We start from the raw sequence: 26,381 nt of genomic DNA on the forward strand, positions 1-26,381 counted from the left end.
TCATCTCAAACAAGGAGAAGACTGGTCAGAGATGCAGCCAAGATGCCCATGATCACTCTGGATGAACTGCAGAGATCTACAGCTGAGGTGGGACAGTCTGTCCAAAGGACAACAATCAGTCGTACACTGCACAAATCTGGCCTTTATGGAAGAGTGGCAAGAAGAAAGCCTTTTCTCAAACATATCCATAAAATGTGTCATTTAAAGTTTGCAACAAACCACCTGGGAGACACACCAAACATATGGAAGAAGGTCCTCTGGTCAGATGAAACCAAAATCGAACTTTTTGGCAACAATGCCAAACGATATGTTTGGCGTAAGGGCAACGCAGCTCATCACCCTGAACACACCATCCCCACTGTTGTGAATGGGTCACCGAGGAGAAAAAAGCAAAACATGCTAAGTCACAAAAAACCAGAGCGGTTGGTAACTATGCAGATGGCAGATCCCTGATCTTACCACACAACTAGCAGTAGATGTGGAGCGTGCCTACGATGTTCCTAGATGCCTCGTCACGGCCGGAGGACTAAATAAGCCTATAGCAAGAAAAGGGAAAACTAACTGCCCCAGAGCAGACCCCAAAGGAATAGATAGCCCCCACACATGTATTGACGGTGAAACAAGATGAAGGCACAAACACAGGCAGGAAAATAGGCTGAGCAAATGATGGGGCCCAAACTAACTAGACAGGAAAGTTTGGTGTCTGCAACCTGCAAAAAACCCTACAAAAATCATGTCCAACACTTCTGATAGCAAAATTAACCCTGAAGTCACTAGACTTCTCCCACTATATCAGCACTCTGAAATATTCTGAGACAGAGCAAAAAGAGACTGAACTAGTATGGGACAAAAAGCCAATTGGCAAAATACTGATAAATAAGAGTGGAAATTCAGCACAGCCCCCAGCAGGGGCTGGCTGACCACACCAAAAACTGAATAGACCAACAAAATCAAGTGTGAACATTAGCAGAAAAACTTAGCTTTAGATGACTGGAACAGAGCTGAAAACCAAGAGCTGACAAGCCAGAAGGAATCACCAGCAACTGAATAGGGCGCCGGCTGTCTTAAATCCAATCTGAGACTCCTGAGATCCAATCGTCATCCTCATTCTCAGGTGGCAGATCTCCACCAATCAAATCAGCCTCTCTACCTCCTGTTACCACCAGAGGGAGTCTGGAAGGAGAATTCACAACTGGTGAACCAGAGAATGAACTCACAACACCCACTGTCAAACATGGTGGTGGCAGCATCATAGTTTGGGCCTGATTTTCTTCAGCAGGGACAGGGAAGATGGTTAAAATTGATGGGAAGATGGATGGAGCCAAATACAGAACCATTCTTGAAGAAAACCTGTTGGAGTCTGCAAAAGACCTGAGACTGGGACGGAGATTTGTCTTCCAACAAGACAATGATCCCAAACATAAAACAAAATCTACGATGGAATGGTTCACAAATAAACGTATCCAGGTATTAGAGTGGCCAAGTCAAAGTCCAGACCTGAATCCAATCGAGAATCTGTGGAAAGAGCTGAAAACTGCTGTTCACAAACGATCTCCATCAAACCTCACTGAGCTCGAGCTGCTTGCCAAGGAAGAATGGGCAAGAATTTCAGTCTCTTGATGTGCAAAACTGATAGAGACATACCCCATGTGACTTGCAGGTGTAATCGCAGCAAAAGGTGGAGCAACAAAGTATTAAGTTAAAGGGGCCGAATAATATTGCACGCCTCACTTTTCAGTTTTTGAATTTCCACAAAAATGTAAAATAACCAATAAATTTCATTCAACTTCACAATTGTATTCCACTTGTTGTTGTTTCTTCAGCAAAAATTTACATTTGGTATCTTTATGTTTGAAGCATGATATGTGGGAATAGGTTGAAAAGTTCCAGGGAGCCGAATACTTTCGCAAGGCACTGTTATTATGTATAGAGGAAATGTGGAATGTTGTACTTTTATAATTATCACATTTTTTTTGGATCAGATTGTTTTTGCCAGTTAATTTAATCTTTTTGTGTCTTAGGAGAGTTCCTGGTTTTTTGGATGTGACTTCCTGAATCAACTTAATAAAGTGGTCGCTGTGACAGAGAGCAGCATTGTCATATGGGATTACAAGTGTCATGGAAAGAATGAGGTAGTGCGCTTTGGCTTGACATTAGTTACAGTTTATGTAATAAGCCTTAAGGAAATGGACATATTACCCACGTTCCCCCTTGAAGGACAAGTGTATTATTATATTGGGTAATGAGAACTGGGACATGTGTTAATAATGTTGGTATTGTGTGTTGCCTGATGGTAGGGAGAGTTAAAGTTAATGATTGGGACTAGCCCAGAGTGAGAGGGGCTAAGGTGAAGGGACAGAGACAGTTTCCTGTCAGGAAGTCAAACAGTGCCCAGCGTTTGTAAGGTCTAGACAGTAGTAATGCTGCATGATTTGGGTGTCCCTAACATGAGAGGAGTCTGTGAAAAAGGATAGTGAGATCCTAGTGGAAAGAAAGAGAGACGTGACCTACAGTATAGGTACAGTGGTCAATCTGAGACGGGTCCAGGGAAAGGATGCCTAGCAGTACAGCCCAGAGTTTATAACTCCGAGAGGTAACGGACCAAGATGGGACAGAGTATGTGAGACAAAGAGAGTGCCACAGGTGGGAGAGCCAGAGCATCAGATACAGAGAAGGTAAATCCCAGCCATACTGGCAATATAGTTCTCTAGAAGAGAAAGAAGATGTGGAACCGCGGGTTGAGAATAGGACTCTTGCTAACTGGATTGTAGTCCTAAGCAGGGTTGTAGTGAAGTAGGGTGGAACAATGAAGATAAAGAACGAGCAAGTAAAGAGGAAAGAATTGGAACTGTGTATGGAAAATGCTCCGTGTTGTGAAGGAAACGTTCATAAACTTGTGTCCTTGCTATTTACTGTACATGATCTCCACTAGGTTATCGTTTAGTAAAAAATTTCTACTGATCTTGTTTCCTGCTCAACATTGGGCCTCTGGCAGCGCAGACTTTAATCCACTTTCCTCCAGTTTTTACAACTGTCACCACAAGGTGGAGCTTAGGAACGTTCAGCACGGTCTTTATGAATTAACCTCAACAAGATAGACTAAAATAGAATCTATCAATAGGACCAACCCTCCCAAGCCATCTATATGCTCATGTAGGACATTGAAAGTTAGATAAAATGATACCAAGATTTCTGCGATCCAATGTCTTATTCCAAAGAAATTCATGTTTTTCTTAATATGTAAATAAGCTGTTCAGATCTATAGGCAGGGACTCTGCTCTGCATAAGAATCTGCCTCCACAGCTTATTGTAAATTAAAGTGGGCGTAATCAGTGTGAGACATGTAATAACTGACAGTCCACTCCCCTGATCTTACTACAGAGCTGTCTGTGATGACAGCTAACACACTACAGCAGAGCTGAGCCTTTTCTCATTACAAACACATCTTTCATTTAAAAAAAGCAAAGGAGACAAATTCTCATTCCGGTCAGTGTCCGGCCCAGAGCCCTGAACAGCTTAATTACTTATAAGAAAAACCTGGATTTCTCTGGAATAAGACATCAGATTTCAGATATGAAGTTATCATTTTATTCAACTTCCTATCACCTGCATCCCAATATAGACAGCTTAAGAGGTTTGATTCTACTGACAGGTTCCCTTTAACTAAATAATCATGCAAAAATAAAATGCCAACTGCTATAAAAATCTATGATAATATTCGGCAACACAGACTTGGGGACATAAAATTGATATTTACATGTGAACATATAGCAGCCTGTTTTAATTACAGGAAAAAAATCTCTGGAGTTATTGTGGTTGTAGCTTCAGTTTTCACTTAACCCCTTCACGACGGGGCCAATTTCCATTTTTGCGTTTTTGTTTTGATCCTCCTCTTCTTTCCAGAGTAACAACTCTTTAATTCTTCTGTTGAAGAATTACGAGGGCTTGATTTTTGTGGGATGAGTTGTGCTTCTGAAATACATTCTTCATTTTACCACATGGTGTACTGGAAAATGGGAAAACATTTCCAAGTGAGGAGAAATTGTGACAACAGTTGTTGTTTTGGGAATTGTTTTTATAGTGTACATTTTGCGGTAAAAATGATTTTTGCAATATGATTCTACTCATCAATAAGATCATGGTGATACCAAACGTCCAGTTTTTTTATTATTTTAGTGACAAAAATAATCAAAAGTTTGCTTTTGGGTTGTGTCACCATTTTCCAATACCCGTAAGTTTTACATTTTTGGGTCAACAGGGCTGTGTGATGGCTTATTTTTTGTGGGGTAAAACGAAATTTTTGTAGATACTATTTTGGGACTGATGTGATTTCTTGCTACATAATTTTTTGTGGAAGTGAAGTGAACAAAACAAATGTAATTTTGGTGTTCTTGAATTACAAAAAAAATATTTATGGTGTTTACCGATCGGGCTAATCATTTTTGCTCCTTGATAGATCTGACTTTTCTGATCACGGCGGTATCACATATGTGTAATTTTTTATTAGCTTTATTTTTAAAGGGGGAAAAATGGTCTTTGTCTTTTTAGGAAACTTTCCATAGATGAATAGTACAGGTATCATGTTACAGCTGTCTATTTAAGTCTATGGAGAGGGAAGGGGAGGAGGTAACCTAGTGAGAAGCAGAATATAAATAAAAGGCACATAGGCATACTTAAATGGTGCTGCAGCTTTCTAGCAAATTTTTAGGTTGCCCCTTTGTATAATATCCTCCAGGTGGCTACTGCTCCTGAGAAACAGGAATCCCTCATGTGACTGAATACGGGAGACATAATAACAGCTAGTCTCCACCCACTAGCTCAGCTGGAAATTAGAGACTGAGCATGCACATGAGGAAACTGGTGAAAAATGTAGCACATTAGACATAGGCCAGAAATAAATAGACATATACACATATAGCAATTAATAATGAAAAGTTACCTTAAATGACAATTATTATTAGTCCTCTGTGGTAATGTAGTATATAGAGATAGGCATTGCATGCTTAAAAACCTTTCTATAACTGGGTATATAACACCATAAAACATGATACTGAACATGCAAATTGACTTTTTTTTTAGTTAATGTTGTGTAACTGTTTTTACTTTCTAAGGATAGCTATGTCTGCATTAAACCAATGGAGCACAGCCTCCTTTGCGTTTGCACTGTGATTTCACAAGGCCAGTACTTGCAGGAAGATATTTTGGTAGGAGATGACGCTGGATTTGTGAGTCTGTATTCGATTTCAAATGATGAACTCAAAGTAGAAGATCTAAAGTCCGCAAAGATGTCTTATCCAGGTGTCTTAGATGCCAGAAGATTCAGGAGGTGAGGTAGTTGTTTTGTAACATAAATCTGTAGTTATCAGGGTAAGAAAGTAAATATGCTGCATTCTTATCAGGTCGTTGAATCTGTTTTTCATAAATGATGCATACTGAAGGCTTCCTGCTCCACCATTCTATTCATCTGTCTCTACGCTTTGTGGGCACAGATACAATTGAAATTGAGACAGGCCATGCCCTCATGGCACAGTTTCCAAAATCCATGAAGGTCCCGCTGGCTCCAGGATAGTTGGCCAGCATGAGATAGACGTCACTGGGAGTATTGGTTTTGCACCCGCCCATCCAGAATGAAATAGCTGAGAATTTAATAAATATATAAAATTGTTTCAAAAGTTTAGCTAGCAATGACTTTGTTTGCATTTTTAGATTCAGAAGAAAGCTGCACCATGACTGGGTTGTAAAAATAAAGTATTTCCCAGAAATAAACCTCTTTGCGTCATCCTCTCCAGACAGCATTCATTCCTTGGTTCTAGATCATGTGAATAGGATAAAAGATGATGGGTATGTTCTTTATTATATTTTCCTATCATTATAACAAAATCAATTTTAAAATATTAAAACAATATATGGCTACTTTGAAACTTTGTTGTTCTCTCGTAGTTCTAATTCAGAGGACCTCCTATCTTCTCTGAAATCCCTTACATTGTTGAAATAATTCCATAAAATATAAAATGTGAAAGCTGAGATTGCCTGAATGGAAAGTGCATGATTATTGTAGCATACATTCAGCTAAGAAATTAAGGGATATCATATAAGTATAGTATGGAAAGCCAAAAACATTTTAGCAGTTTGGGGAGCACTGTGTACTGCTTAACTTAGATCAGTGCATAAAGGTGCCCACAGTTGTTTGTGTGAGGAAACATATTTCCCTGCCTGCCAGTTTTATCACAGGAGTGAGTGTTGCTGCCGCATCCACAGCCCTCTGAGTTAATCATAAATCAAGTCTGTGACATAAACGCTCAGTGGTCACTGAAGCTTCTACATCACTGATTTAATTAATGATAAGTTCAGAGGGCTGAGGATGTGGCAGAAACACTCACTCCTGTGATAAAACAAGCAGGGAGTTTTTTTATACTGCAGAAAACAGCAGCTGCGGGCCCTGGCTTTTTTGTCTGTATACTCACTTATTATAAGTGACTTATGCTTTCCCCTGGAGCTATGGTATGTGACCTGAACTGAAGCAGCTCTGCATGATTTGACAAAGTCACTGGCAAAGTACTGGAGGGGAGGTATGTTTCACTAAGGGTGTTAGCTTCATTGATAGCAACTAGAGATGTGCGGACACCTCGATGTTCGGGTCCGGCTTGTTTGGTCGAACAGTTACAAAAAGTTTGGGGTTCGGGTACCAGAACAGTTCCCGAAACCAGACCCCATTCACTTGAATGGGTGGTCTGAACATCCACTATTTGCCATGCTGTCATTTGAGCAATCAGTGGGGTCCCAGGACACAAACTCCTACCAAATCTACTTGTAATTATAAGGGCACTGAAATATAGAAAAAAACTTGTAAAGATTTAGTTACTCTTTAAACGACCAATGATATCTCAGTGATGTATAACATCAAATATGTTTTTAGAAAAGTCATATGTAATGTCACTTGAAAGAATAAATTGTTAAACAGCATAGTTAGAACTGAAGGTGGAACATCTGCTGAAAGTGCCTTTCCTAAAAGACTAAAGGGTGACTCAATACAATCGTATAGTTGATGGCCACGGACGTGCAAAAACAGTGAGGTCTTTCTGCCCCCATCAGAAGCGCAAAATAAAATGTACTGTGTTTTTTTTTAATACACAGATCAGTTAGTGTGTTCTCGGTTCCTGAGGGGGTCACTACATTTGCCTACTGCGTGAAAGCAAATATTATCGCAACAGGAGGTAAGACTATTCTCAATAAGTCCTTTGAAAAGCAAAACGTGGAACCTGATTGGTGATGTAAATCATTTAGATACATCTTGACTTATCTTATAATAACACAGAAAGCAACTACCTGGAGAGTATTATATAAATACACAAAATACAGTTGCTTCTCATAAAATTAGAATATCATCAAAAAGTTACTTTATTTCAGTTCTTCAATACAAAAAGTGAAACTCATATATTATATAGAGTCATTACAAACAGAGTGATCTATTTCACGTGTTTTATTTCTGTTAATGTTGATGATTATGGCTTTCAGCCAATGAAAACCCAAAAATCATTATCTCAGTAAATTAGAATACTTTATAACACCAGCTTGAAAAATGATTTTAAAATCCGAAATCTTGGCCTACTGAAATGTATGTTCAGTAACTGCACTCAATACTTGGTTGTGGCTCCTTTTGCATCAATTACTGCATCAATGCGGCGTGGCATAGAGGTGATCAGCCTGTGGCACTGCTGAGGTGCTATGGAAGCCCAGGTTGCTTTGACAGCAGCCTTCAGCTCGTCTGTATTGTTTGGTCTGGTGTCTCTCATCTTCCTCTGGACAATACCCCATAGATTCTCTATGGAGGTGAAAAGGTCAGGCGAGTTTGCTGGCCATTCAAGTACAGTGATACTGTTGTTTTTAAACCAGGTGTTGTTACTTTTGGCAGTGTGGACAGGTGCCAAGTCCTACTGAAGAATAATATTTCCATCTTCAAAAAGCTTGTTTGCAGAGGGAAGCATAAAGAACTCTAAAATTTCCTGGTAGACGGTTGCCCTGACTTTGGTCTTGATAAAACACAGTGGACTTACACCAGCAGATGATATAGCTCCCCAAACCATCACTGATTGTGGAAATTTCACACTAGACCTCAAGCAGCTTGGATTGTGGCCTCTCCACTCTTCCTCCAGACTCTGGGACCTTGATTTTCAAATGAAATGCAAAATTTGCTTTCACCTGAAAACAACACCTTGGACCATTCAGCAACAGTCCAGTTCTTTTTCTCCTTGGCCCAAGTAAGACACTTCTGGTGTTGTCTATTGGTCATGAGTGGCTTGACACAAGGAATGTGACACGTGTAACCCATGTCCTGGATATGTCTGTGTGTGGTGGCTCTCAAAGTATTGACTCCAGCAGCAGTCTACTCCTTGTGAATCTCCCCCAAGTTTTTGAATGGCCTTTTCCTTAACTATTATTTCAAGGCTGCGGTTATCCCGTTTGCTTGTGGACCTTTTTCTACCACAATTTTTCTTTCCACTCAACTTTCTATTAATATGCTCTGTGAACAGCCATCTTCTTTAGTAATGACCTTTTGTGGCTTACCCTCCTTATGGAGTGTGTCAATGACTGCCTTTTGGACATCTGTCAAGTCAGCGGTTGTGGAACCTAAAAATGCTTAGGAAAGCCTTTGCAGGTGTTTTTGTTAATTATTCAAATTTACTGATATATATATCTGTATATATATATATATATATATATATATATATATATATATATAGTAATGTTCCACCATGTGAGTGGACGGGGATTACTCTATTGGCAGGTTTTTGAGCTAAACACTGGCATGCTCAGGGTTAAAATTAAGCCATACAGTTTAATATTTAGACAGTTCCAGCAGCCATTACACTGTCTGTTAAACCTTCAGCTTTAACACATGGATGCAGATACAGTCCCTCTCTGAAAATACTTCTCACTGACCCCGGTCAGTATAACACACGGTTGTCAAGACCGTTACCTGTTGGCTCGGCCACACAGGTTCCCTGGTACCCATTATCCACAGAGGCACCCTATAGCCCCTTCTCACACACTCTTTCACTGACCCCGGTCAGTATAACACACGGTTGTCAATACCATTACCTGTTGGATCGCCCACACAGGTTTGTGGATACCTCTTGTCATCAGAGGTATCCGATAGATATCAGTTCACACACAGTCTTTCTGACCCCGGTCAGTATCACATGGTTTTCAAGACCGTTACCTGTTGGCCACGCAGGTTCCCAGATCCCTCTTACCGCAGAGGCATCCTGTACACATTTCTCTCTGACCCCGGTCAGTATCACACGGTTTTCAAGACCGTCAGCTCCTTTTGGCTCGGAGTCGCCGTCACGGCTTTCCCAGACTATGCAATGTCTGAGCCTGGAACATGGGAGCTCTGTCTGGGCTGACAGTCTCCAACACACTCTCTCCCATGTGCAACACACCTGTCTTAGATAGCATGTAACCACTCCCAGTTACCTACCACATGGCTAGTCACATGATCATGACCTCATCACAGGTCCTGCAGATTCACAACTACACACATATCTTCAGACAAAGCGGGGTACAGTGAGCCCCCTCACCACAGTGTGTGGTACATGGGTAGCCAGACCCTGCCAACTCTCAAAGCTACCCATTGCCTGGACCCTAATGTGAACAACAACTACTTAAGAAAACACTCCGGGCTACATCACAGGGAGCTGCCATCCCCGTGACACATACCTTCCATTAACCACGCGATCACCCGTCACACCACATTATATATCTCATAGATTGTAAGCTTGCGAGCAGGGCCCTCATTCCTCTTGGTATCTGTCATGATCTATGTGATTATTGTCATGCTGTAATGTCTATCGTCTGTACATGTCCCCTCTGAAATGTAAAGTGCTGTGGAATATGTCGGCGCTATAGAAATAAAATTTATTATTGTTAAATATATTCCTGATTGAAAGTGTTTACACCCTTGTTCCAGAAAATAAAGTATTTCTCAGATAAAATTATTGCAGTTTCACATGTTTTGTTATACACATGTTTATTTCTGTTGTGTGTATTGCAACAACATAAAAAAGCAGAGAAAAAAAGCAAATTGGACATAATTTCACACAAAACCCCAGAAATAAGACAGACATAATTGTTGGTGCCTTTCCAAAAATGTGGGTAAACAGCTTTGCTTCAAGCATGTGATGCTCGTTCAGACTCACCTGTGGCAAGTAACAGGTATGGGCAGTATGAAAATCACACCTGAAACCAGATTAAAAGGGGAGAAGTTGACTTAATTTTTGCATTGAATGTCTGTGTGTGCCACACTAGGCATGGAGAACAGAAAGAGGAGAAGAGAACTGTTTGAGGACTTGAAATCCAAAATGGTTGAAAAATGTCAACAATCTCAAGGTTACAATTCCATTTCCAGAGATCTTGTTGTTCTTTTGCCCATAGTGCACAACATAATCAAGAGGTTTACAATTTGTGGCACTGTAGCTAATTTCCCTGAATGTGGACCGCAGAGAAAAATTGATGAAAGGTTGCAATGCATGATAGTCTGGATGGTCGACAAGCAGCTCAAATGAAGTTCAAAAGAAATTTAATGTCCTGCAGGCTCAGGGTACATCAGCGTCAACATGAACTATCCATCAACATTTGAATGAAATGAAACACTATGGCAGGAGACCCAGGAGGACGCCATTGCTTTAATAGAGACATAAAAAAGTTAGTCTGCAGTTTTCCAAAACGTACATGAATAAGACAAAATCCTTCCTGGGAAAGGCTTCTGTGGACAGATGAGACCAAGATAGAGCTTTTTGACAAAGCACATTATTGTACTCTTTACTGAAAATGGAATGTAGCCTACAAAGAAAAGAACACAGAACCTACATATATGGTGAAGGTTCAAAGATATTTTGCGGTTGATTTGCTGCCTCTGGAACTGGGTGCCTTGGCTGTGTTCAAGGCATCATGAAATCTGAAGATTATCAAAGGATTTTGGGTTGCAATGTAATGCCCATTGTCAGAAATCTGGGTTTGCATCCTAGGTCATGGGTCTTCCAGTAGGACAATCACCCCAAAAATAGATGGAAACAAAGCACTGGAGAGTTGTGAAGTGGCCAGCAATGAGTCTGGATCTAAATTCCATTGAATATCTGTTGAGATATCTTAAAATTGCTGTTGGCAGAAGGTGTAAGAAGCTTGTTGATGGTTATAGGAAGCGATTCATTGCAGTTATTTATTCCAAAGACTGTGCAACCAAATATTAAGTTTGGGGAGCCAACAATTTTGCCCGGCTCAGTTTTGCGGTTTTGTGTGAAATTATGTTCAATTTGCCTTTTCCGCTTTTTTGTGTTGTTCCAATACACACAAAGGAAATAAATATGTGTATAACAAGACATGTGCAATGGTAACATGTGTAATCATTTTCTGGGAGAAATACTGGATGCAAACACTTTCGGCCATGACTGTATGTACATTTATAAATTAGGATATTTTACAGCTCTGGCAATAATTAAGACACCACCACATCAAAACCCTGTCATGGGCAGCCCATTCTCCAGACCTAAACCCCATTGAAAACCTCTGGAATGTAATCAAGAGGATGATGGATAGTCACAAGCCATCAAACAAAGAAGAACTGCTTTCATTTTTTCACCAGAAGCAGTGTGAAAGACTGGTGGCAAGCATGCCAAGACACATGAACGCTGTTTTTAAACATCATGGCTATTCCACAAAATATTGATTTCTGAACTCTTCCTGAGTTAAAACATTAGTATTGTTGTTTCTAAATGATTATGAATATGTTTTCTTTGCATTATTTGAGGTCTGAAAGCACTGTTTTTTTTAATTTTGTCCATTTTTCTTTGTCAGAAAAAAAATACAAAATTTATTGCTTGAAAATTCAGAGACATGTTGTCAGAAGTTTATAGACTAAAAGAACAATTTACATTTTACTCAAAAATATACCTATAAAGAGAAAAATCAGACAAACTGAATATTTGAAAGTGGTCTCTTAATTTTTGCCAGAGCTGTATATATTTATTATATTTTACAAACAGTCAATGTCTTCTGTCGATACTCCTGATGCTGCACAACTTGTCAACAGGGCATCTAGTGTTTTAGTGCCAAATACTGCCCCAATTTTTTTCTTACTTATCTCCGTTGAGACCAGACATGTTAGAATACAACTGGTTTCATCCATTACTCACGCACACCCATTGTTTTCTATGGTGGTGCTCACATGTCAGTTTTTTCACATAGACTGTGTGTCTGTGTGAAAAACCTGCAGACATGTCCTTTTTTTCTGGAATCACAGAGGAAATTCTTGCCGCACACTGATGATACATGGATGACATCCGTGTGACATACGTGAGACAAGTACTAAAATTAAATGCTCTGGCGGTACAGTCACTGCTATTCCGAGGGGCCGGGTGCTGACTACAACTGTCATCATCCTTGCCTGTTCTTCCTGCGATCAGAGAGACCAGGCGACGCTGATGACTGTTGTAGTGGTCCGTGAAATAAATAATTACATTTAAAAAATGATGTGGGTGTGGTAAAGCAGGTACACAGGATGCAGTGATGAGTCGCGAGACTGAGTATACTTTTGAAAATAACTTTTATAAATGAATGCCACTAGGGCTATACTAAGCAACCAGAAAAAAATAACAATAAATGTCCACGCAGGGACTCAAAACAACCAAACACTATTAAAGGGAGTACAACTACCCTGGCAGAGGCCGCCTACTATAAGGCCGCAGTATGGCCGACTACGGGTCCTTAGTGTCTATATTGTCACTTATCCGTTATGTCATCCCTTGGCGTCTCTGAAGAATATACTTTGGTGTCGTAGTTGCTGGGCCCAGTTGTTGAGGATCTGGCGTCGTCTTCGGGTGCTCCGGCACCCAGGGGAGTGGGGGCACAACAGGCCCTGAAGGGGTCCTTTGAGGTGGTGACCCCCTATGAAGACAGCGGGGTCACGCTTGTCACGGGTTTTATGGAGACTCCAGTCCCCCCAAGCAGGGTTATGTCGCAGATTCCAGGGATGGCGGTTTACAGGCCACGTGCACGGCCTGGGGCTATGCACCAAGTCTCTCTGCTAGCGAGGAGCAGGCCCCAACTGCCGACTGCAGAGAGGGAATGGCAACTGTGGGCGGTGATGAACAGGCCGCAGCAGCGGGCTGCACCTGGGCGGCAGCATCCACGGGAGGCCGTGGTAGGCCGCAACTGCGGGCTGAAGTCGAGCGGTAGTCACCACGAGAGGCAGCGGACAGTGCGTGACAGGCTGGAGTACAGCGGCAACGGCCGCGGATGTCCGTGGATAGGCCGCGACTCCGGACTGGAGTGAAGCGGTATTCTCTGGTCGGTAATCCCGGCGTCTCCTAACGACAGGCCACTGTAAATGTCCCCTAAGCTGCTGGCCTCCTCTCCCTTCATTGTCCGTTGCTCCGGCTTTCTCAAACTCACACAGTCTCCTGCTCTGTCTCTTCCGTGCTGCCAACTCACTTCCCTGCACGTTTCTTGTCCCATTTATACTCGCCCCTCCCCTTGCTGTTCTGTCACTCTCAGCCGTCCACCTCCCTCTTTCGCTCCCCGGGCACAGTTCCCTTAGGAACCTAGATGGCGGTCCCCTTGGTACCGGCCCGGACACTCTGCGGGGGCCCTCCTCCCCACATGGGGTCCCCCCTATATTTTAAAACTAGCACAGTGTAAGGGGTCTGTACTCACTCAGGTGAAAAGAGGAGGTGCATTTCTTCTCAAAGTCTGTTCAGGCTCATTTACTTCATAACCCTATAAGCAAAACAAAAAGGTAAACGTCCTTCACAGCAGGCAAAACAATACCAACATGTCCTTAGCCAGGTTCTGATCCCTCAGGCCTGTGGGCACACAGACCGGGCAATGTCCATCATGCAGGCTCGGTCTGGAACCACACATACAGGAAGGCTTCTCCCTCTCTGTACACAGACCACTCTCTAGTGTCCAGCCTGGACACATGGAAATCTGTTCACCCTGATAGACTCCCAACCACTCTCCTCATGTGCCAAACACACCTGATTATATACAGGCAACACCCAGTGAGGAGACATGGTGGGCGGTTACCTCCTGCACTGCGCCACACACTAAGCTTGGCCCAGAAAATGGAGGATTAACCCCTCCAAACATGAAATGCTGGATCAAAACTTTCAAGCCCATATCACATAAAATAAACCCTTCTGTGATGCATATCTCCTGGTGTGATACATTATAAGGGACCCTGTCACAACAGATAAAGCAGACAGCTGCAGCTTCTACAATCAGGCTGCCACGGTCCATGGTTAATGGTCCCTCCCCAGCCAAAAAGAAGTCCGCAGCCACCGCAGAATTGGCTCATCACATCATATCACTCTCAATGTTTTTCGGCTGTGGTCAGAAGTAACGTTACCGATGTCACAGTTCATCACAGTCTTCAGATGAAGCAGTGTCGGGGATCATCATGGGTTATCGACGAGGATTAAAGTGGACCTGCGGGACTGGTTTTTTGGGAAATAAATGGGTGAAAATGGGTGTCTGGGTTTTCATTTTACAATAAAGGACTTTTCTTTGTGTGTTTAGTGTTGTTTACTTACAGGGTTAGTAATGGGGGTGTCTGACTGACAATTCTCCATTACTAACCCCAGAGCTTGATGGCAGCTGTAATTTTTGACAAATCACAGCTGTCATCAAACCGATATACTACCCCGATTGCCACCGCACCAGGGCAATCGAGATGAGCTGAGCAAAGTGCCAGAATTGGCACATCTAATATGATGATCCAATTCTGAGGCAGCTGCAGGCTTCTATTTTTAAATGGGAAGGGTCCAATAAAAATGGAACGTCCCAGCCTGATAATAGAATCCTGCAGCTGCCTGATTTATCTGTGCTAGTTTCAAAATAGACCCCACACCATTTTTTAAATAACTTTTTTATTATATTTAATACATAAAAATCCCCCAGTGTTTATCTAACTCTCTATCGCTCTCTCTCTCTATCATCTATGTTCCTCATCGCTATCTTTCTCTATCTTGGCACATCTTTAATAACTCTTTAATTTCTGTGCTGCATTTCATTCCATATGTGTCACACGTACAGCTCACTGACAGCATACTGACAGCACACGGATGCACGAATATCGACAGCGCACGGACACACGGATGTCACACAGAAAGCACACACATACACATGGATTGCACACAGACACAGACCACAGATCTCACCAGTACTGGAAACACCATGACATGTGAAGGAGGCGTTATGCAGTTGGAAAAGCCTTAAAAATATGAGGCGCAGTTAGATGCCACACAGATCAGCAATTTAGGGCAACTTCTTTGTCAATATTAATGGCTAGCTTAACTGGGACAGAAAAAAGGATCTAAAAAATACTGTATATCAAATTAAATAGATTAATTAACATGGAATTGTGGATTTATTCAGTTAATGTTCCTGTTTGAAACCTTTTTCCTTCAGCCCATTGTGTTGTCTGCACAGGATGTAATACTGCTCAATATGAAACACTGTTTCCACTGATACGCTTTATACAGTCGATGCAACATGTATCTTTTTTGATTAATGTTTTTACTAGTTTGCACTAGTTTACTATGTAGTTTACTTCATTTCAGGAGCTGATAAAGTTATACGCTTGTGGCATCCAAATTTTATGAAGAAACCTATGGAAAAATTAGTTGGCCATTTATACTCAATTGCAGACATCTCAGTCAATGAAAAAGACCAGCACATTATTAGTTTGTCAACTGCAAGGGTAATTAATTCTATATTAGATGAAATGCTTCTGCTAATATAACTTCTATGTTGAAAGTTGTAACTATTCAAATTAATATGTTAGAACATATCAGATGGACACCATAGAGTTAGAATGGAGAAGTCAATTCCTTCCATAATGCAGTTCTGAGTTAAGGATAAAGGTATCATAAGGAGATAAGGAGACCCACTACTGGCAGCCTCATTGTTTCAGCTTTACAGGGAAAACTAAGCATTATAATGTGGCTTATACCAAAATAGGTTACTTAACCTCTTAAAGTACCATGTCTCTGTAGGATATACCATCATTGCATTACTGGGTTGGGTTAACCTCCCAGACCCTCACCAATCCTAAGAGTAATGGCAACACAGTAGTTGTTTAGAACTGCATCCTCTTCTGTTTTTCCCCTTCCCAATCAACCCTGGCCTCCTGGCTGTCTAGGGAACTGCAGTACGACCCTATTCAAGGGATAAATGGTGAGCAGACCAGGAGCACTGCCTTGCAGGGAAAAACTGTAAACAGTGGGGGCACAATGCTAAATCAGTGATTGTCATACCTCAGCATTCTATCCGGAAGTCTTGTGTTTGCCTGCTGGCGTCTCTATCCGCTGAACCACTGGAGATCGGGTTGCTGTCCGATGCAGATTGGGGCCTGTAGAGCTTCCATGGAGGGAGTAAAATTAGAAACTCCTGCTTTTTTTTGTCTGTACTGCGGTGGAACGGGTCATGTGATGATTCAGTGTCTGAGATACAATAAAGAGTTTCTTAAGGCTAATGTTTGAGGCTGTCTCACATGGAGACTATGGGTTGTTTTTTACAGATGTCTTTGGCTATCTAATCTGGAGTCATTGTTACCTCTGCATACCAAATCTGGGGTCATTCTTACCTCTGCATTTGTTGACTCAGTTTCTGCCTTAGATCTCATTGACAATGAATTTGCTGGCGAGTGTGGTTATACAGTTATAACTCTTGGTAATCCTGTTCAAGTAGTTGCAATTGATAGTTCACCCCTTATCCAGACTCATGTCACCTCTAAGGTTGAGAAAATATGCATGAATGTGGGTGTGCTTTATGGTTCTACATTCCTTGCCAGCTAAAATTGTGTTAGTTATGCCCAGGTTCCTTAATCACAATCCTACTATTAACTGGGAGATTTGTGAGGTTAAGACTTGGAGGAATAACTGTTTTTCCAATTGTTTATCTAAATCCCTGTAATCTACGAGATCTCCTCCTCCTTCTGTTTTGGATCAGGATTCGGTGATGGAGGGTGAAGCTCCTCCCCCGCATAGGCCTTTTGATGATGCTCAGATGCACCTCGCCGAGGTACAAGCCATCCTGAATTAGGTACAATCAACTAACTGTAAAGCCTTACAGAGGTTCTTAAAGGTTGTCAATTACTATTTTTACGTTCATTAAAGACTTTTCAGTTATAGTCAAACCTCTTACTGATATGACCAAGAAGGGTACTGATTTATCATCTTGGTCTAAGGAGGCGTTGGATGCTTTTGCTGCCCTCAAAACAGCATTTTCTAAAGCCCCTGTCCTCAGTCAACCCAATGTTGATTTTTCTTTGACATCGCTACCTAATACTAAGAATGTTGGGGTCAAGAATTTGCATGACAAGAAGAGAGAGGGGAGCAGGTGTTGGGCTCCAGACATATCAGACGTCAACGGCTACATCACATTAAAAGGAAGGGTGGTCAGTCCGAAGGCTATTGCCGTGGTTGATGCAAAAGATTTGCATGCAGGCTGCCTAGTGATGGGGTTCTGTCAGTGGCATCAGTGGTTTATGATTTCTTTGGGTCCTGTAGCCCCTCATAGAAGGGGGTACTATCATGCCTCAGAATTTGATCCGGCAGTCTTGTGTTTGTCTGACAGTGTCTCTATCCACTGAGCCATTGGAGATCCGGTTGCTGTCCGGGTGATGATTACCCTTTGCCTTTTCATCCACTCCTTTCTTACAGCTGGTGTTTACCATTTGCTATTTGGCCTATCCTATCACTCTGCAGGGCCTTCTATTTAAACTAACTGTTGCCTCTGTTTCCTGCTGTCGATAGCTTACTACCCAGTTACCCAGTTTGGTGGTGAAGGAGTAGTCCTTATTTGTGACAGTCAGTTGGTGTTTTCTCTAGAAGTTATCTGCATAGTTTTGGTGTGTATTTCCCTATTCTCTCCCATTTGGTTGGTCACTCCTATTGTTCTCCACGTTGTTGTTTCATCATGAACGTTTTTGTATGATTTTAGCTTCCTTTCATCCCAGACTTTTTCTCTGTCTGTCCAGTTTGTACCATCTGTTTCACGTCAGTCTCATAACTCCATGGATGAGGGATGGAATAGTTTCAGTGTGCATTCAGCAGCATAGTAAAGTTGGAGACCCAGGCCTCTCTATCTTCAAGAGTACCCCAGGGACAGTGATTGTGAGGGTCCCAGCTCCAGGGACAGTTGCAGACCCCTCTCCCTTACTTCAGACCTGCACATTATGATGCAAGGAAGAGAATGAAAAAGCCTCAGTCCTAAAAAGGGCTGCTTAAATTGCCTGAGAAAAGAAAATTTGTGTAATTAGCTTTTCAAGTATGCAGTATTTGTGAAACCTAGATTGCTGGTTGTTATATAGCCAGGGCTGCATTCACAATTCTACAGGCCTCAAAGCTAAAATATCCTAAGACATCCAACTGGCTCAATATCTGCATAGCCAGCTTTGATGACATGCAGGGCTCCCAACTATCATGAGTCTTTAATAGTATTGTTCTACATATATTGGCCAATGGGACCTTTTGGTCCCCTAGGCTACAGTACCTGGGTGAGACTGCAACCTCTGCACCCACTGTAGTTAGACCCCTGCAGCTGGCTCTATATCATAATCTGTACAGAGGTGAAAAAGCAAATGAATGTATGGCTATATACAATATGTAAATGTATCTATATACAGACTAAACTGTTGTTCAAGGTTGCGAACTGAAAAATCTAGAGCAAATCTGTTTGTACGTTTTTGTACTGCAGGGATTCAGAGTATGGGATTTATACACACTTTCATTACTGCAAGTCTTCTCTGATACCCAGCAAGGACCTTGTGACAGGCGAATAAACTCCATGATATTTGATAATAAGCATCTTAGACTTATCACTGGTAAGAGATTTATATTAAGCAAATGGATTGATGGAAATAAGTATTAGCAGTGGGGACCACAAGACTGTGTTAATCCTAACTCTTTTTAATCCCTTTATTAATGACCTAGTGGATGGGATTGAGTGTAAAGTATCAATCTTTGCAGATGACACAAAACTATGTAGGATATTAAAAATTGAGCATAACAGTAGGAAGGGTGTACCTAAAAAACCCAGAATTACTTATTTATTTTTGTATGAAAAATAACATCTTAAAAACATTAATCCCCTGCAAAATATTGTCATTAAGATGATATGCACTTATCCCAATGGTCTTTCCACTTTTTACATTCTTCTGAGAAACTGTTGTCATGCCTTTTTTTTTTTTTTTGCCAAAAACTGATTAATTTTTAACTCTACAGGTGCATCTCACAAAATTAGAATATCATCAAAAGGTTAACTTATTTCAGTTCTTCAATACAAAAAGTGAAACTCAAATAGAGTCATTACAAAAAGAGTGATGTTTTTCAAGTGTTTATTTCTGTTAATGTTGATGTTGATGATTATGGCTTATAGCAAATGAAAACCCAAAAGTCATTAGCTCAGTAAATTAGAATAATTTATAACACCAGCTTGAAAAAAATGATTTTAAAATCCGAAATGTTGGCCTACTGAAATACATGCTCAGTAAATGCATTCAATATTTGGTCGGGGCTCCTTTTGCATCAATTACTGCATCAATGAGGCGTGGCATGGAGGCGATCAGCCTTTGGCACTGCTGGGGTGCTATGGAAGCCCAGGTTGCTTTGATAGCAGCATTCAGCTTGTCTGCATTGTTGGGTCTGGTGTCTCTCATCTTTCTCTTGACAATACCCTATAGATTCTTTATGGGATTAAGGTCAGGCGAGTTTGCTGGCCAATCAAACACAGTGATGCTGTTGTTTTTAAATCAGGTATTGGTACTTTTGGCAGTGTGGACAGGTGCCAAGTCCTGCTGGAGAATGAAATTTCCATCTCCAAAAAGCTTGTCGGCAGAGGGAAGCATGAAGTGCTCTACAATTTCCTGGTAGACGGCTGCGATGATTTTGGTCTTGTTAAAACACAGTGGACCTATACCAGAAGATGACATGGACACCCAAACCATCACGGATTGTGAAAATTTCACACTAGACCTCAAGCAGCTTGCATTGTCTGTCTCTACACTCTTCCTCCAGACTCTGGGACCTTGATTTCCAAGGTCTAGTGTGAAGTATCCACAATCAATGATGGTTTCGGGAGCCATGTCATCTGCTGGTGTAGGTCCATTGTGTTTTATCAAGACTAAAGTCAGCGCAGCCGTCTACCAGGAAATTTTAGAGCACTTCTTGCTTCCTTTTGCCGACAAGCTTTTTGGAGATGGAAATTTCATTCTCTTGCAGGACTTGACACCTGTCCACATTGACAGACGTACCCATACCTAGTTTAAAAACAACAATATCACTGTGCTTGATTGGCCAGCAAACTTGCCTAACCTTAACCCCTTAGAGAATCTATGCGGTATTATCAAGAGGAAGATGAGAGACCCCATACCCAACAATGCAGATGAGCTGAAGGCTGCTATCAAAGCAACCTGGGCTTCCATAGCACCTCAGCAGTGCCACAGGCTGATCACCTCTATGCCACGCCGCATTGATGCAGTAATTGATGCAAAAGGAGCCATGACCAAGTATTGAGTGCATTTACTGAACATACAATTCAGTAGGCCAACATTTCGGATTTTAAAATTATTTTTCATGCTGGTGTTATGAAGGCTGCTATCAAAGCAACCTGGGCTTCCATAACACCTCAGCAGTGCTTCAGGCTGATCGCTTCCATGCCATGCCACATTGATGCAGTAATTGCTTCAAAAGCAGCCCCGACAAGTATTGAGCGCATTTATTGAACATACATTTCAGTAGGCCAACATTTCGGATTTTAAAATATTTTTTTCAAGCTGGTGTTATAAAGTATTCTAACTTACTGAGATAATGACTTTTAGGTTTTCATTGGCTGTAAGCCATAATCATCAACATAAACAGAAATAAACAATTGAAATACATCACTCTGTGTGTAATGACTATATAATATTTGAGTTTCCCTTTTTGTATTGAAGAACTGAAGTAAATTAAACTTTTTGATGATATTCTAATTTTGTGAGATGCACCTGTATGTGGGGAGGCATGGTGTCATGATGAAGCAGCCAGTCACCCAATCGCCACAATTCAGGTTGTTATTTTTCTCCCTGCCTCACGCAATAGCTTCAGGGCTTGCAGATAGTAATGTTGGCTCACAGTTGTGCCCTGAGGAACAATTTCAATGTGAACGACTCCTTTGATGTAAAATAATAAACCATCATGGACTTGAAATTTGATTTCACTTCTCGCGCTTTTTTTGTTTTGGCGATAAAGCTGTCTTCCACTGGCTAGACTGCTGTTTTCTTTCATGATCATAGGCGTAACACCAAGATTCATCCCCTGTGAAGACTTTTGAAAGAAAAAAATCAGGGTCACCCCCTTTATTCACCCAACCTAGCCCCCTGTGATGTCTTCTTATTCCCAAGAATGAAGAAAAACGTAAGAGGAAGCGTTTTCAGGAAGGCGGCACTTAACAGTATTAGTTCAGAAAAATATAAAAGATGTTTCGAACAGTGGAAAAAACACTGTTTAATGAACAGTATTTTTAAGGGGAGTAATGTTTTCAAGATGTTATTGAATAAAAAAAATTAAGTAATTCTCGTTTTTTTGGATAATCCCTTGTATAATATTAAAAAAACTATCTAGATAAGATGTCTACATGGGCAAATACTTGGCCGATGAGGTTTAATGTAGATAAATGTAGAGTAATGCACCTAGGCCGGAGTAACCATATTACTGCACATACATTAAAGGGAATTTGTCACCAGGTTTGGCCAATACGCATTTCGGCCACCGCCTTTCAGGGCTTATCTACAGCATTCTGCCCCTGATCAGACCTGCAAGAGAAGAAAAATGACTTTTATTATACTCACCTGCGGGGCGGTCCGGTCCGATGGATGTCGCAGATCTTGGTCTGGCGCCTCCCACCTTCTTGTGATGCCACCCTACTGCTTGCTTCATATGGATGACGCATCCCTGCATCATCCACACAGGCTCCCCGGCATCACGCTCCTTCGCAGGCTTACTTATCTGTCATGTTGAGGGCAGACTAAACTACTGCAGTGCACAGGCGCCGGGAAAGGTCAGATGCAAAAAAGACCAGCTAAATAGGAAAGGAATCTTTACAGTTAGCGCAGTCAAACTGGTGAATGCCTTACCACAAGAGGTAGTAATGGAAGATGCTATACAAGCATGTAAAAAATGGCTAAATGCTTTTTTCACAACAAATGGCATTGTGGCTTATAAATGTATAACAGGTCAAGGAAAGCTGAACTTGATGGAACTTTTTTTTTTGCAAGGTTCAATGTCAGTAAAGGAAAAAAATGCACTCAACTTTCCAAATTATTATGCAAATGCTATTTTTCTCTGATTTCCCTAAATGTTTGATTCAAATGAGTCAGAATAATGTTCAAGTCATTAGCAGTTAGAGTATGAATCAAATTTTATTGGATAAACCTCACAATGATAACAATATTTATCCTAACATTCTCAATATGGTTGAGGTCAGGAGAGGATGGTTGTCACCTCAATGAGTTTATCTCCTTTTATGTCCATAGCAGCCAATGACTCGGAGGTATTCTTTGCAGTATGAGATGGTGCATTGTCAGGCGTGAAGATGATTTTGCTACTGATGGCATGGTTCTTCTTTATGAAATATAGAATAAAGTGGTCAGTCAGAAATTCTATATACTTTTTTTAGGTCATTTTCACACAATCAAGCACCCTACAGTGGTCTACCAGCTCTTTCCCCATGAATCCGACCCAAAACATTACTCTGACACTTTCTTGCTGACATTGCAGCCTTGTTGGAACATGGTGGCCATCCGCCAACCATCTACTACTCCATCCATCTGGTCCAGCCAGGGTTTCATGTCACTAATCAGATAAGATTGCTTTAAAATTAGACTTCATGTATGTTTGGGTCCACTGCAACCATTTCTGCTTGTGAACACTGTTTAGCTTAGGCTGAATAGTAGGATTATGCACAACTGCAAGCCTCTGGAGGATCGTAAATGATGAGGTTGGTGGGACTACAGAGGCATCAGCAGATGTTTGCTGCTTTGTAAGGTTATGTTCATATGTCCAGTAATCATCAGTTTGAAGCGATCAAACAGCAATTTCTAGGTGAAAAAGTTGTGCAGACACAACTTTTTATCTGGTAAAAAAATTGATTTCAACTGGATCCATTTGAAATTGATCCAGTAAGCAAAAAATGGATCATTTTCCAATGAAAGAAAAATGGATGGCTAATTAATGGATCTGTTTTCCATAGACTTCAATGTTAAAAAAACAAAGCATATAGCTGAAATCATTATTTTTTAACAGGACAAAAAAACGGATTACTGCTGGATCCGTTTCTAATGGTTGACTACTGGAGAAGTGAACTTAGTCTAATGGTATTTTAGTAGCTGCTCATATAATCAGATTAATTTTTCTGGCAGAAACCTTCCTCATTATGCTTTTATCTGCACAAAGTCATCTGTGCTCTGTACCAGCCACAACTCTCCTCACAATACAATAATCACGCTTAAGTTTTCATGAAATGTAAAATGTTTTCATACCTTGTCCAAGGCATTGCACTATTTGATGATTTTTGGCAGCAGAGAGATCCTTTTTCTTTCCCACATTGCTTGAAACCTGCGGCCTACTGATTAATGTGGAACATTCTTCTTAAGTAGTTTTTCTTGGGCTCACCTGGAAAACTAATTATCACAAGTCTTTGAGATTGATTTCATTGATCCAAAGACACAATAGCATCCATGAGTTTATTTGAAAAGCAAAATATTACCATACATATTTATGACACTTAAATCCAATTTGCATAATAATTTGGCACATGGTGTACATACAATACCTTAATGGCATTATTTAGGTCCTAGATATTGATGAATAATGTTCTTTTGTGATGCATTCCTATCTTTTCAGGTTCATGCACGTTAGATGTTTGGCCCCTAACACGAATGATTCAGGATACAAGACAAATCCCGCATTCTCATCAACGGTCAATAAATGCTGTGGTATATAACAAGGTCTTTCATCAAGTTCTCAGTGTCTGTTCAGAATCAATTTTAAAGGTAACTCTGAATGCAAAGAATTTATTAAGATATAAAATATACTGCAAATTTGCTAATAATAATGTGTATGTCATTAGACTGAATTTCTAGCAAGACAAGCACACACTAGGGCAGATGTTGAATGTAAAAATTAGACATGTACTGTAAATAACTGGGCAAATGCATATATATAATGCAGATAGCCTACGCAATTGCTATGGGGTCTATGAAGTGTTGGGTCCATCCCCGATTACTGTCTTCTCCTCTCATTGGTAAAGTCGAAGTATTTGCTCTCAATGAACTTTGCAAAGTTTCCACTGTCCTAATCTCCTCCAAAGGATTAAGAGAAACTACAGCTGCTGTAAATTGTGGATGGGGCTAGTGGTAGTGAACATGTGGGCTGTGCTCAGAGTTGAAAAGAAGAGTCATAGATGTTTTATGCCCAATCTTTTTTTATTCACTCTTGAAGAGGTATTACTCTTTCTAGTTTTGGTTTATTATGAGATGCAAAGGTTGGTAGTGGTACTAAGGTAGAGGCACCGACTTAAAGGCAGACAACAAATGAAAACAGTCTTTGTACCAATAATCACCACCTGCTAGATCCCAGTATTGATGCCTGTCTCGTGGGCCTGGAAGGGGCTGACGCAGGGTATAATGTGATCCCACACTCGGTAGATCCTTACCATCTAAAAGCAGTGTTCTTTCAGGTCCTCTACTGTCTTACTTCTGTTGGGCTGGAATAAACCCTCCTGTAGGACCAAGGCAATAAAGATTGCTTAGTGCTTAGCGTGCTTTCACACTGTGTTCTTTGCCATGTTCAGTGGTCCTGTCGTGGCTTACATCAGACACAAAATGAGATTCGGGCATCGGGCATGTGCTCCGATGGGTCCACTGACAATAATGGTGCAGAAAGAGTATCTGTGTTCTCTGTCTTGTGTGGTTTGTCGGTCGTACACCTACTGATGGACTGCATCTTGATGTCTGACTCTAGTAGGCGTACACGCATGAAAATGATGCACGACAGAGCACACGGTGACTCCGTCTGAACCATTATAGTCAATGACTCCATCATTGCATACGCCCCAAATCTAGTTTTCTGAGGGAGGTTCAGACAGAAGCCTCGATGGGACCACTGAACATGGGGAAGAAAGCAGTGTTGAAGGGATCAAAGCAAAAACACAATGTCATGCATATGTGGTGGAAAATAAATTAGTAGAACTTTATCGCTAAAGTCCTGGTGCTGCTAATTTTAAATTTCCCTACCAAAACAAAATATACCCCTCCGGTCAGTGAAAAACAGTTGGCCATCCTCACAACAACTGGGGGGAATATAGTGTAAAGTAGTTCACTAACATTTTGTATGTTTCTGGAAGTAGAGAGATAAGTTTACAACTATCTTTGACAACTCTTCTATTTATTGTAGGTTTGGGAAATGGAGACAGGTCATCAAATATATGAAATTAAAGAGGCTCATGGAGCAACGATTGAAGTGACTTCTGCTGATATTCATATGAATGGATTCTATTTTGCTACCGGAGCTTATAATGGTTTGTTATTTTTGCTTTTAAAAAAGTAACAAAATATTTACCATATGTATAACTAAGGGAAAAGGGGACTGATGAAAACAATGATACTGTAAGTCCAAAATTAAATAAATCTTTTAATTAAATAAAGTAGATTCACTAAAACAAAGTGTTACATCTAACTTGGTGAGGTAGATCCTCTAGAAACCTGGGTCTGGATGGGTAGCTATTATGCAACGCAGACAGGTGATGTTGGTGCAGCAGGGCAACAGAGATTGAACTATGGAGAGTGTAGTTGCAACACTAGTAGCATAACTGGAATTATGGGAAACGATAGAGTTGAAGCAACAGACATATCAAAGTGTTAATCCAGAAGGAAGTAGGGTATACCCAGTGATGTGGTTGAGCTCTGTTTGCAGCAGAATCCAATGTAGAGCAGAAACAGCAGTATAGGAAAGTTGACTCAGTGGTAGCACCGAGTTTGTCAGAATGTCTTTATGCAGTGCTGGCAGAGTGGAATAGCAAAGTAGACCAAGCTGTAGAGCTAAGTTTGTCAGAGAGTCCTTTATCAGAACTTGTAGAGCAGTTTTGTACTGTAGAAGCTTGTATGCCAATTAAAAAAATTCTCAGGTGGCATTTCAACACTTTGTTACATGGCCCATGAGAGGGATGACACAGTGCAACATTTCCTTTAATGGTACAATCTCTGCTCCTGCTACAATCCCTGCTTGCTGTCATCTAGTGCAACATTTCCTTTAATGGTGCAATCTCTGCTCCTGCTACAATCCCAG

The 26,381-nt window shown here is 41.0% G+C and overlaps 1 protein-coding gene across 1 annotated transcript in view; it reads left to right on the forward strand.

Moving 5' to 3' along the window:
• LOC141055732 (WD repeat-containing protein 64-like) overlaps positions 1-26,381 on the forward strand; it is a 113,019-nt gene that overhangs the window by 22,259 nt on the left and 64,379 nt on the right. Inside the window, exons 4-11 of the mRNA XM_073552421.1 lie at positions 2,022-2,132; positions 5,112-5,326; positions 5,707-5,841; positions 7,135-7,214; positions 15,618-15,757; positions 18,757-18,883; positions 23,940-24,088; positions 25,491-25,614. Coding sequence (XP_073408522.1) covers positions 2,022-2,132; positions 5,112-5,326; positions 5,707-5,841; positions 7,135-7,214; positions 15,618-15,757; positions 18,757-18,883; positions 23,940-24,088; positions 25,491-25,614 — 1,081 coding nt within the window. The remainder of the gene's footprint in view (positions 1-2,021; positions 2,133-5,111; positions 5,327-5,706; positions 5,842-7,134; positions 7,215-15,617; positions 15,758-18,756; positions 18,884-23,939; positions 24,089-25,490; positions 25,615-26,381) is intronic.

Source organism: Dendrobates tinctorius, unplaced genomic scaffold, assembly GCF_039654945.1.
Source record: "Dendrobates tinctorius isolate UK_male_01 unplaced genomic scaffold, ASM3965494v1 ptg000191l, whole genome shotgun sequence".
In the NCBI taxonomy this organism is placed as follows: domain Eukaryota; kingdom Metazoa; phylum Chordata; class Amphibia; order Anura; family Dendrobatidae; genus Dendrobates; species Dendrobates tinctorius.